Source organism: Pristis pectinata, chromosome X (assembly GCF_009764475.1).
Source record: "Pristis pectinata isolate sPriPec2 chromosome X, sPriPec2.1.pri, whole genome shotgun sequence".
NCBI classification, from domain to species: domain Eukaryota; kingdom Metazoa; phylum Chordata; class Chondrichthyes; order Rhinopristiformes; family Pristidae; genus Pristis; species Pristis pectinata.
In genome coordinates, this window is record NC_067450.1 from 11,318,318 (window position 1) to 11,331,384 (window position 13,067).

Genomic DNA, 13,067 nt, shown 5'->3' on the forward strand with positions numbered 1-13,067 from the left:
TCAGTTCTGGTCACCTGGTATAGGAACGATGTTATTAAACTGGAAAGAGTGCAGAAAAGATTTACGAGGATGCTGCCAGGACTTGAGGGACTGAGTTATATGGAGAAGTTGGACAGGCTAGGACTTTATTCCTTAGAGTGTAGGAGACTGAGGGGTGATCTTATAGAGGTGTATAAAATCATGAGGGCCATAGATAGGGTGAATGTACTCAGTCTTTTTACCAGGGTTGGGGAATCAAGAACTAGAGGACACAGGTTTAAAGTGAGAGGGGAGAGATTTAAGAGGAACCTGAGGGGCAACTTTTTTACACAGCGGGTGGTATCTATGTGGAATCAGCTGCTAGAGGAAGTGGTCAAGGCAGGTACAATAACAACATTTAGAAGACAGTTGCATGGATTGGAAAGGTTTAGAAGGTACAGGCCAAATGCTGGCAAATGGGACTAGCTTGGATGGGCATCTTGGTCAGTGTGAACCAGTTGGGTTGAAGGGCCTGCTTCCATGCTGTATGACTCTGACACTGCAATGCAAATAAAGGGGAAAAAAAATCTAATTCCTTCCATACCTGGTCAACGTTGTACCTGGGTTGTGTAGTTTGATCCAGTCGTAAGGATTCTGACACTCTGGGGTTCTGACTGAGCTGTAACAATGGACCCATTGTTTGCCAGATTTTTTTGCCCAGCAGTAGCAGCTTCAATGTGTGCCAATGCACACAGCTCAGCAAAGCACCTTTGGCACCCTTTCTCCCTTCAGTGATGGTCCTGCTCATACTGATAACACGAGAGTTAAAGGTGTACACACACCAAAAACCTGTTTTTCAACTTGACAGGAATGTGTCTCAGCTGAACTTCCTTTACCAGTAAGGAAGGTGAAAAATGGGTGCTTGATGGTCTTCATGGACTCAGAACTCCCACTGTGAGGTCTACTATTGCACGTTTAATGAGCACGGCAAAATGTTTTAGAACCTACAATATGAATCTTAATGCGTAGAATGCTGTTCCACAGTATTCAACCCAGTGACTTGTTTTGATCATATCCTTATGCCTCAGCTGTAATCAACTCCTTAAGGAGGTTGGAATATAATTTTGCTATAGTGAAGTTTTCAGTGGTGGCTCCTGTTAATAACACTAATCAGGAGTTGATGGTTTTCTTTTTACTCCAGAACGTGCCAAATACGGTATATTTCTGTGCACGTTGCTACTAGATCTGCAGATTTAAAATCCTTGGAGAATATTAAATGTTACAAACAAATACACGCCATGAGTATTAGGCAGTGAGGAGGATATGGGGCACTGTCTTTCCGTTGTGTGAGTGGTGAATATTGCTAAGGGCTGTGTTGGCAGTGGGGATGGAGAAGCTTTGGGCAAACTACAAAACACTGGAGGAACTTGGAAGATCAGGCAGCATCTATGGAGGGAAATGGACAGTGGACGTTTCAGGTCGAGACCCTTCATCAGGACTGAGTCCCATCGACTGTCCATTTCCCTCCATAGATACTGCCCGACCTGCTGAGTTCCAACAGCATTTTGTGAGTTGCTCCAGATTCCAGCATCTGCAGTCTCCTGCGTCTCCAAGCTTTGGGCACAGATTGGTACCTACCTTCGTTAAGAGTCATCAGCTTACAGCTCCAGATCAGTAATCTAACTGAAAATAAGTCTTTTCAGCCCCTTCTTGGTTAAATAAATAATCAAGTTCTTAGTCATAGAGAGACGCAGTACTGTCCACTGAGTCCGTGATGGCCATTAAGCACCCATTTTTACCCTAATCCTACCCTAACCCATTATATTCTCCCCAAATTCCCACCAATTGTTGATCTAAAGAAGTTATTTTGCATCCATTGTTATCAATAAATATCAAGGTTCTTGAACTGTAGCTGCTTCTGCACTGCCACTTCACATCCCTCCCTGTCCCACATGGAGAGGAGACAGAGACCCTGTTCATTCCTAAAGTCTCTCTCGGCCATAGCCCTCGCAACACTGACCCTCCATTGTCTGCCTCACTGTTGCTCCCAAATGATCTGACCGACTCCAACTAGCTCTCGGATCCCCTCTCTGAATCCTGCATAATTCCTTTCCCACCCTCTCTCTCCACCCCACTGTAAATATAACATTTCTTCCCTTTTAAGGTATGCGACTAATGGCATAATGCTCACGTTATGTAGAGAATATGCATCATGCGTCATTATTTTAGTACTTGCCCTGATCTTCTGAGTGGACGTGTTTAATCATCATGTTCAATTTTATCTCCACTTAAAAAAGAAAAATGACACGGTCTGACTTTATTTGCTGCATTGGGTGAAACAGTAAAGAAGCCTATTACCAAACCAAAGTGGTCAAAATGTTAAGTGGACCAGAGCCGAATTCTTTTTCTGTCCACCAGCTTCACCCACTGGCAAGGTGCTAAACACATACTGAGATCCTTAGGAGGGTAATTACTTTTGTTTCAGAGAATTTAATCTCCAGTTTAGAGCCAACATGAAAGTTATCCTCCCTATTCCTTGGGAACTTGAAGAAAGCAGCTGGAAACATCTGGTTTCTTTTTATCTTTCAAGATATGACATTTATTGCTAGGTTTTGTGCTTATGTAAATTAAGATACCTGGCATTGTAATTTAGTTTCCAACTACACAAACCTTCCCCACCCCACATTTCCGTAATAATTATGACAGGGCATCAACACAAAATGTCAGGAATTATTGTCAGTTATTACAAGGTGCAAAATAAACAGTGTTTTGCAAGGTTTCCTCAAAATGATGCCTGCAGATCATCATAAAGGAGGCCAGATCTTTGCTAATGGGTCACCTCCTCTCCTTCCTGGATGTTGATCCTGATCTGGACAGTCTCCCTCCCACAACAGACAGGGAGAACACACACAGGGCAAGGAGGAGCAGAAGGCAAGGCTTACTTTATTCACAATTGCCTTCCCGCCCATCCCTGGTGTGTGCAGCCCCTCTGTTGAATTGCTGATCTCTGTCACAGGAACTATAAGGTAAAATATTAAAATTAAATTCAGTTCCCCCAAACCCCCGCCCCTTCTTCTGAGTGTCCAGATTCGGCCAGAAACTCCACTCCTTCTCCAGATCTCACTTGGTCTGCGGCCTACCTCAACTTAGCAGCCCAACTGTGTTGCAAAATCTCAGCAATGCCCGGAGGTCACTCACGGATGCAAAAGCCAGTGGTTCCTTGTTCCCAGCAGTGCGGTGAGGAATGATTAACGGGAGAGGGACCAGTGAATAAGCAGTCAGAAAGTCACTGCCTTTGTGAGCAGTGTGCTCTTCACCAGTCTGACCACATTCCTATTTGGTGAGTCCGATGTTCCGGCCCCCTTTGTTCTACAACCAAAGGTGATGATGAGTGATGTTTGTTGCAAAGAAGTCAGCACTCTGCTTATACAAGCACAGGTGGCTACTAAAATATATATCTTGTCCACTGACTAGAACAGGACAGCATGGTTTCCTGCTCCACTTCATGTGGAGCGAGCTCAATGAAATGTAGTAAACTTACTACAATAGTTATTAATCGATATGGGCACACTTCTGCATTGGGAGAATATCTGAGGCAGTATCTGTGGCGAGGTGGACATATTCTCTGACTTTGCCCATTCCAAGCACAATTGTACAGATATTCTTAAGATAGCAACAATGACAATTTGCATTTATATATCCTTTTGTGTCGTATGCCAAGTCAATTGCTGGAGTGAAATTATCCAAAAATGGCTTCTATTGCCAGAGGAGGAAATATTGGAATGCATATCTGAAAACCCTGTTTATGCGGTAGCTTTTATTAAACAGTTTGGAAAGAGTAGAGAGCTACTTTCCGGTTTATGGCTAAGCAGACAATCGGTGTTTTACAATGACTAGTCCTTTCTCAGGCCAGGCTAATGACCGTGCTTGGCCAAACTAGCAAGCCACTATGAATAGAAATATCTATAGATGCTGGTTCTGACGAAGGGTCTTCAACGTGCAATGTTAATTCTGTTTTTCTCTTTCCACAGATGCTGCCTGACCAGCTGAGTATTTCCAGCATTTTTTGTTTTTATATAGCAAACCACTTTATAGTTACTCCCAGGAAGGTGATGGTGGGGGACTTGGCAATCTCACTGAATGTCAAGGGGAGGTGGTTAGACATTCTCTTATGGGATATAGTTGTTAGCTGATACTTTTGTGGTGTGGATGTTACTTGGAACCTGTGGACCAAGTTGTTTAGGTCTTGCAGCATGCAGACGTGCACTAGTTCATTACCTGAACATAGTGCAATCGTCAATAAACATCCCCACTTCTGACTTTTATGATGGAAGGTCATTGATGAAACAGCTGAAGATGGTTGGGTCCAGGGCACTGCCCTGAGGAACTCCTGCAGTGATGTCCTGAGGCTGGGATGATTGACCTCCAACAACCACAACCCCCTTCCTTTGTGTAAGCTAAGACTCCATTGACTTCACTTTTACCAGACTCCTTAATGCCACACTGGGTCAAATGCTGCCTTGATGTTAAGGACAGCCACTCTCGCCTCACCTCTGGAATTCAGCTCTTTGGCCATTGGTCTACTTGCTAGCACTGTCAATGATATTTCCATCACTTTCCTGATGACTACTAATAAACTGATTTGGTGATAAGTAGGTCGGCTTGGGTTTGTCTGACAGTATTGGACAGGACATATCTGGGCAATTTGCCACATTGTTGGTTTGATGCTAGTTCTGCAGTTGTAGTGGAGCAGCTTAGCTGGAAGCACAGCTGGTTTTGGAGCACAGGTCTACTGCTGTGGACAGCTGGAAGTGAGGACTAATATTTTACGAAAGGCAGAAAAACTACAGATGCTATAAATCTGAAATAAAAATAGAAAATGCTGGTCAGACAGAAAAGAAAGATTAATATTTCTGATCTTTCATCAGAAACAGGAAAAGTTAGGAAAACATTTTAAATTGTAGAGAAGGGGGAGAGGGTGGTGGGAAATATCTACGATAGGGTGGAGACCAAGAGAGACTGAATATTACGCGGTGGCGGTGGTGAAGGCTCATTAATCATAGCTGATCTGTCAGCATCTGTGCAGAGAGAGAAGAATTGAGCTAACATTACACCTTGATGATCTTTCGTCAAAACTGTCTGGTTCTGATTCAAACTGAAAAGACTGGTTCTCTGCAATTGTTGAATACAGTGTTGAGTCCCAGGGGATCTAACATGCCTAGTCAGATGTTCTTCATCGGGTTTAAGTTGGGCCATGTCAAAGACACAGTGATGTGTGTTGGATGGAAAATTAACATGACAACTAGAGTCTCAGTGAATGTGGAGGTTGCTGGGGTGGAAGATAAGGGGAAGAGTCATAGAGTGGTACAAGCAAAGAAACTGGCCCTTCGGCCCATCCTGACCATGCCAACCGTTTTTCTTCCTATTTACACTAATCCCATTTGCCCGCATTAGGTCTGCATCATTCTATGCTTGGCCTATTCAAGTGCCTGTCTAAATGCCTCCTAAATGTAGTGATTGTGTCTGATTCCACCCCCTCCTCTGGTAGTTCGTTCCAGATATCAACCACTTGTAAGTTTTTAAAAAAACAAGTTTCTCCTTCGATTTCCCCCTTAAAACTCTTTCCTCTCTCCTTAATATACCCCCTTGGTTTTATTACCTCTACCATGGGAAAAAGAATCTGACTACCCTATCTATGCCTCTTATAATTTTCCTCTGTCAGGTCATCCCTCAGCCTCCTTCACTCCAGGGAAAACAAGCTCAGACCTATCCATAACTAAAGTCCAACAATCCAGGCAACACCCTGGTGAATCTCCTCTGCACCCTCTCCAGTGCAGTCACATCCTTGCTGTAGTGTGGTGACCAGAACTGCACACAGTGCTCCAGCTGAGGTCTGAGACCAGTGTTTTGTAAAGTTGCAAGGTAACGTCCTAACTTTTATATTCTATGTCCTGACCAAGACATGCCATGTGCCACCTTCACTGCCCTATCAACCTGTGTTGCCACTTTCAATGCTCTGCCCAACTTTCTCTCTGATCTGTATCCTGCTGTAGCCTTAGACAACCTGCCTCACTATCCACACCGCCAATTTTCACATCATCTGTAAACTTATGAATCATACCTCCTATCTTCACATCCAAGTCATTAACATATTATCATAAACAACAGTCCCAGCACTGATCCCTGTGGTTCACCACTAGTCACAGACTTCCAATCAGAAAAACGCCCCTTCACCACTACCCTCTGCCTCCTATCACCAAGCCAATTTTGGATCCAATTAGTCATTTCACTTTGGATCACATCTGCCTTAACCTTCCGGACCAGCCTACCATATGGGACCTCGTCAAAAGCTTTAATAAAGTCCACATAGACAATGTCTACTGACCCACCTTCATCAATCATCTTAGTTGCCTCCTCAAAAAAAACTCACTCAAATTAGTGGAACAGGACTCTTCCCTCCCCACCTCCACCCCCCGCACCCCCCCCCCCCCCAACCTCTCACCCATTCTGACTATCCCTGATCAGCCCTTGCCTTTCCAACTATACATAAATCCTGTCCCTTAGCATTGTCGCCTGACATAGGGCTCCCTGGCCTGGTTGCCCTTCTTAAATAAAGGAACGGTAGCTATCATCCAGTCTTCTGGTACTTCCCTGTGGCTAATGGAGATGCAAAAATCTCTGTCGGGGCCCTGGCAATCTCCACCCTTGCCTCCCATAGTATTCCTATAGATCTCATCCAGCCGTGGCGATTTATCCACCCTTGTGCGTTCCAAGACATCCATCGCCGCCTCCTTCTTAATACTGACATGCCCGAGACTATCAACGTACTCCTCCCTGAATTCACCATCTTCCCCATCCTTCTCCTTGGTGAATACAGATGAGAAGTATTCATTTAAGACCTCATCCGCATCCCCTGGCTCCTCGCGTGTTATGATCCCTCTTCTCAAAAGGCTCCTTTACTACAGTTATCAGCCCTGTTTTACTGTGCAGTGCTCAATCTAAGATATTTGTTTCTCTAGTCTATAATTGCAGTTAAGTTACTGCCTCCAGTTTTATTGATGATTCTGTATGAGAAGTGCACAGAGGAACTAAAGGTCTAAAACAGGATTTTTAGAGAAAGAGCAGAGGGCAGAATACAAATGTTGGAAATTGGGACCAAACATAGAGTGGGCAGATCAATCTGAATGTCCTCCCTCCTTTCAAGTTATTGTCTATGTCGTGGACCCTCCATAAGAACATGATACATGAACAAGTTGTTTCTCTTTACAAATATTGGTGGGCCTATTGTGCGTTTCCAGAATTGTTTTGCCTTTTATATTTTAGATGACTGCATTGTAATATCAAGATTTTAGCTTTACTATAAAACGATAATTGAATTTGTTTGCATCTCAGCTCCAACAACAGCCAGGATATGTCCAGGTTCCACCTCGCATGAGTGCTAGCTATCCAGGTGATTTTCATGTGCCAGTCTCAGCGCAAATGCAAGTCAATCCAGCAGGGGCGGGCACACCCATAAGGTACTATGTGGTACCACAAGTCTTCCCTCCACAATCTACCGTGCTCATGGAAGGAGGATATGATGCAGGTGCCAGGTTTGGGACAGGAGCTACTGCTAATCTCCCAGTAAGTATTTTGGACGGCTGGCATTGTGACAGTACCTAATATGCTATCTGGTTTTAGCCTGAAGGTATTTCTGTTTGTGTGTTATGACATAGAACCGGCTACAAATATAAAGCAGCGACAATCTCACAAATAATGATGACCAATAATCCTAATCTGCTGTAATGAATATAATTGGAAAAACCCTGTGCACCTGTCCTGCATTGCCTGATATTCTTTGTGTTTTTAATTTTTTTAAAACCATTTTACTATTGTTTTCTGTTTAACATAGAAAGAAATTTGAAGGGTAATCCGGCTGAGGAACACTGAGCTGATCCATCTTAAGGAGCAATTTTGTACCATACCCTAACCATCTCTCTAGTTGTATTAATTTCCAGGGAGGCAGAAAAACCTGTGGCAAAACTTTGAGAAATTTCTCCCTGATTTCATAAGGCTATGAATCATGTTCCAGACTCATCATTGGATATCTAACCTCTCCTTGCAACTCCACGCATCATTCTCTGCCTGTAGTTACAGAGAGCTACACAAGTCCTCTTCATTTCTACTTTTTTAGTGGTAATTATTCATCACCCTCTTTAAAAATGTAAAACATCATCCATTTCTGTCTCCCTGGGTAGGTTATTCTATGTTGACCATCCTGTGAAGATGTTTTGACTTGACTGCGTGCTTACCTCCTACTGGCCCAGAGCTTTATTAACTTGGTTTCTAGGATACTGTGGAATGATTATCTGTTCCCTTGAAGATCTTGAATAGCTTATTCTGATGTAAAGTCCTCATAGCAATCTATTCTCATTGCTTAAATGCGCAGATCCACTGATCTTGTTGTTTCTAAGGTCACAATGTCCCCTGTAGTGTGGCACCGTGCCAAAGTGCACACTGTACTCAAACTAAGCATGGACGAGTGTTTTGTATGAGCCAGCTGTCATATCTGGGGATTCGTGCTTTTTCCCTTGAGCAACGTTTGCCTTTTCCATGACTTCTGCATGTTGTGCTATGGAAGCCAGATTTCCCCCACCTCTATCAATTCATACGGAATATCACTTGCTTGTTGTCATCTGTTTCTTTTCCCAATTACTTCTGGTGCCAAAATACAGGATGACTGCTGACATGAATAAACTAGTTTGCAATCTGCAGCACAATGTTTTTGGTTACTCATCTATAGGATGACTATGTCACTGGCAAGACCTTATTGCCCATTCCTAATTGCCCTTGAGAAAGTGGCGGTGAGCTACCTTCTTGGATTGCTGCAGTCCTGGTGAAATTTCCTCCAGAGTGTTCTTGAGTAGGGAGTTCCAGGATTTGGACCCTGCGATCACAGAGGAAAGACAATATATTTCCAAGATGAGAAGGTGTGCAATTTGGAGAGGAACCTGCAGATTGTCTCAACCTGAGACGTCGACTGTCCATTTCCCTCCACAGATGCTGCCTGACCTGCTGACTTCCTCCAGCCTCTCATTTGTTGTTCCAGATTCAAGCATCTGCTGTCTCTTGTGTCTCCAGCCTGCAAATTGTGCTGCCCTTCTTCTTTGTAGTGGCCGCAGGTTTGGGAGGTGCTGTGAAAGTAGTCTTATTTTGTAGGTGGTACTGTTATGTACCAGCAACAATAGAAACACACCGAGTCATGTATGAGTGTTAGAAACTATTTTATTAATAACTAGCTGTGATAATAAGAAAAGTAAAAATGTTAGATATTAAACATAATCCCCAAAACTAATAAACTCAAAGTGTGTGTGTGGCAAATTCCCAAACCCCAAGTCTAGGAATAGTTCTCAAAGTTCAGTTCAGCAAGTCATAGGTGAAACGTGAGCAAAGGCTTTTGCAAAACCACAGTTGACTGAAGAGAAAATGTAGAGAGAAATTACGAAATCCACATGTTCCACGATGGAACCCATACGACACCTCAATCTCCACTGCTTTGTTCCGAAGTATCTGTCACACCGAGGGCATTCGATATGTGGCTGCCCACAGAAATACTTGTTTTCCACTACAGGTTAACGACAAAGTGGACTCCACTTTATTGCTCTAAAAATCCATACATGGATTGTAGTGACAGACACAGCTATTGTTCTTCATCCATTGATACAGAGACCAGCAGTCAGTGTCTTGCCCTCTCGCTCTCCACGACGCTCTGTGCAAAACAGCCAACACGCTGTTACAGTTTTGCTGTCTTGGAGGTAACACCACACACACACTACTACTCTACTGTCCAGGTGCCTTAATGGACATTCACCAAATAGCAACCTGACTCGTAACAGTACCCACTGCAACCACTACACTGGTGGTGGATGTGGTACCATTTGTGAGGCAGGCTCCAGGGATGGTGGGTTTCCCATGCGAGGAGAGAGTGAATAGATTGGGGCTGTGTTCTCGAGAGTTTAGATGAGGGGTGTTCTCATTAAAACTTCCAAAATGATTAAAAGGCTTCACTAGCTGGATGTTTCCCTGGCTGAGCAGTCTAGGAGCAGCAACATTATTTGACAATAAGGAGTCAGCTGTTTGAGAGAGGAGAAAAAAATTTCACTCTCAAGGTGGTGAATATTTGGAATTTTCTACCCTGTGGCGGTGGAAGCTCAATCTTCGAGTTGATCTAAAACAGAAATCCGATATATCAAGGGACATGGGGATAGTGCTGGAAAATGGTGCGGAGGCAGAAGATTTGGATGAATAGCAGAGCAGTCTCAAAGGGCCAAATAGCCTCCTCCTGCTCCTCTGTCTTATGTTCAGTCAAGAGGACTGCTTGGTCATTGTGTGTGATTGGAACTGCTCTCATCCAGGCAGGTGGAGAGTATTCTGTTACACTTGTGATTTGTGCCTTGCAGAGAACGGGAAAGACTGAGGTGTACGACCAGTCAAACCCTCTCTGTTGTGTGAACTTTCCATTCTGCACTGTCATTCTATGCGATCACCCCTTCAACCATCAAGTTCATACTACGGCAGACTGGGTCCCCCATGTGTTCTCGTGTTTATTGGTGCAGCAGCTCTCAGTATAAACAGGTTTCAAACCTAAATCAGCCAATTTGGTGCACATCTTACTGACGACTGGGTGGTTTTGAAATCCAGATATTGTGACATTAGAGCATGTGATGAGCTAACAACATGCTGAAGTTGATGCTGCCATACTTTGATCTGGTCAGTAATACTTCTTATCCAGCAGTACAGCAGACTTGAAAGCTCTCAGCTTTGCATCTTTCAGATTTCACTCTTTCTTGGGATCATGACTGGGCCAACTTGTTATTCTTTGACTAGTAGCTCCCTTAGCATGACAGTCGGATCAACATGGACTTTGCTTTAGATGAGCTGTAAGGAAGACTCATTTTAACTATATCTTTTCAACTTCCTTGCTGCCGCCAGCATTTCTTGGGCAAGTAAAGTGTCATCACCACAAATAACAAGTCTCTTAAATGACTTGAGGCACAAAATTATGATGACCTCCCTGAACAATGACACTGGCCCAAGTGTTACTTCATTGCATTTGTGCAACATTAGGACCCTTGAGGAAGACAGTTTTGTAGAGTACAGCCAGAATGCAGTAAATAGCTCAAATCAGGTTTGCTTGTTACCCCACTATAAAGTGCCTTCTCAGCAGTTTGCTTCCCCAACCAGTTGACTTGGTTTCCATTTGCCAGTGAAAATAAGGGACTTGCCTGGGTGGAAATGTTCTGCAAGGAGAAACTGGAAGAGAAACGCAAAATAGAAATTCGAAAGTGCACAAGCTAAGTTAGGCTGTCTGCTTTTTAATCACAGGATTTGGTTTTACCAAGCAATGTTGGTTAAATTTAAGAGCACATTTTATTTTTCTTTCTTGATTTAGCCACCTCCACCCGGTTGTCCTCCTAATGCAGCTCAGATCGCAGCCATGCAGGGTGGCAATGTCATCGTAACCCAGAAAAAGGGCAGCTGGCTCTCCGGAGGGTCTGATGGCGGTTACACTATCTGGTAATTAGATGAAGGCTCGAACGAGAACCTGCAGTGGAAGAAGCAATGGACCTTACCAATTATTTAGACAAATAATAGATTCTTCTTGATAGCTTAGCATCCGTTCGCCTTTTAAAAGCACTTTCTTCGAGAAAAATTGTAGTATACCTGTGTGACCAGAAAAACTGCTAGCAGGACAAAATGGATTGAATTGAAACAACAACAAAACCCAAAATAACTGTTTTGGTTTGTGCCTTTTTTAAGTTTTAGAATTAAAACCAAAAAAAAACCAAATCAATCAATAAATAGCATCTATAAGATGATTAAATGTCAACATTTATCAGCCAGTAGTACTTCAAGATCACAGGCTGCTGTGTCTCTGATCCTTTTTCAGTACCGATTTGGTTATCATACAAATGTGTGCATATAACCTCTGCATAGTGATTTTATGTATATTGCTGTTTAACATGAAAATTAACAAAGTGATAAGATGCCTTTCATTTTAATAAATGCAATTTTGATGGATATTAATGCCATGCTCAAAGGATTTAATTGCGCTAATTCCTGAGGTCTGTGGAAACCTGAGCTTTTTTAAAAACTTGTTAAGTGCATCTGAAATCTCTTGTTCTTGCGCAAATAATTATTTGAAGGAGAGGCACTTGTTTCTCTTCTGCTGTGCTCACTTTCTGAAGGATCCCATTATCCTATTTTGCTATCTAATTTGCCCAGACTGTCAAATTCACAAATATAAAAAGAAAAATTTCTAGTCCACTGATTTGTTAATGTTTACGACCCAGTGCACTTGACTGCAAACTCAAATCTCTGGAAGAGCACCTCAATTATTTTGTTTTGAGACTTATTGTTGCAGGGTGAGGGTAGTCTTCTGCCTATCTCTTGGCTCTTTCTGCATCACAGATTTTCATACGTGCTTCGAACCCAAAGGGAGCAGTGTTGGTCAATAATTTCTCAGCTTCTGAAGTGCATTACTGATTTGAATCTTCTGTTACAAAGTCGGAACAAAAGTTCTGAAAATCAGAACTTTTAAAGCTGGGAATTGGCAACCTCAGCAAAAGGCCCATGAGATCTGTGATGGAGTTGTTATCATGTTGAGTACCATTACAATCTTCCTTGTGTTAGTCTGCATAATGTTTCCTGTATTCCAGATAGATCAAATATTTTCTTTTCACCACTGTTGCAAGAGGCTGGCAGCTTTGTATAGACGAACATTGGAAATTCAAGTTTATTGTGTTACAGAGGTGTAACCTTGGGTGCCCACTGACTGATCTACCATGCTTAAACTGTGTTGGATAAATGTATTAAAAAAAATGTACAACTTTAACAGAACCTAGACTCATGGTATTTAATATCCTTGACTTGAATAAGGCTCTTTGCTTTTAAATGGTTATTGGCCCAAACAGAAATTGTAGTTCAATTTATTCACACCTAATGTGGAGTGTATGATTGCTTGGCTTCCTGTTGCAAATTTAGTTCAATGTTCCAAATAGTCCATGGGGTTGGAGATAAACAGCATAGAAATGGGCTCTGCGGCCCATCATGGCTGGGCCGACCATCAG

At 42.8% G+C, this 13,067-nt stretch overlaps 1 protein-coding gene across 2 annotated transcripts in view; it reads left to right on the forward strand.

Moving 5' to 3' along the window:
- Positions 1-12,831, forward strand: part of dazap2 (DAZ associated protein 2) — a 29,844-nt gene extending 17,013 nt beyond the window's left edge. For both annotated transcript variants that reach the window (XM_052009358.1, XM_052009357.1), the window contains 2 exons: positions 7,351-7,581; positions 11,390-12,831. In XM_052009358.1, the coding sequence (XP_051865318.1) occupies positions 7,351-7,581; positions 11,390-11,518 (360 nt within the window). In that variant the 3' untranslated portion in view covers positions 11,519-12,831. The remainder of the gene's footprint in view (positions 1-7,350; positions 7,582-11,389) is intronic.
- The last annotated feature ends 236 nt before the right edge of the window (positions 12,832-13,067 follow it).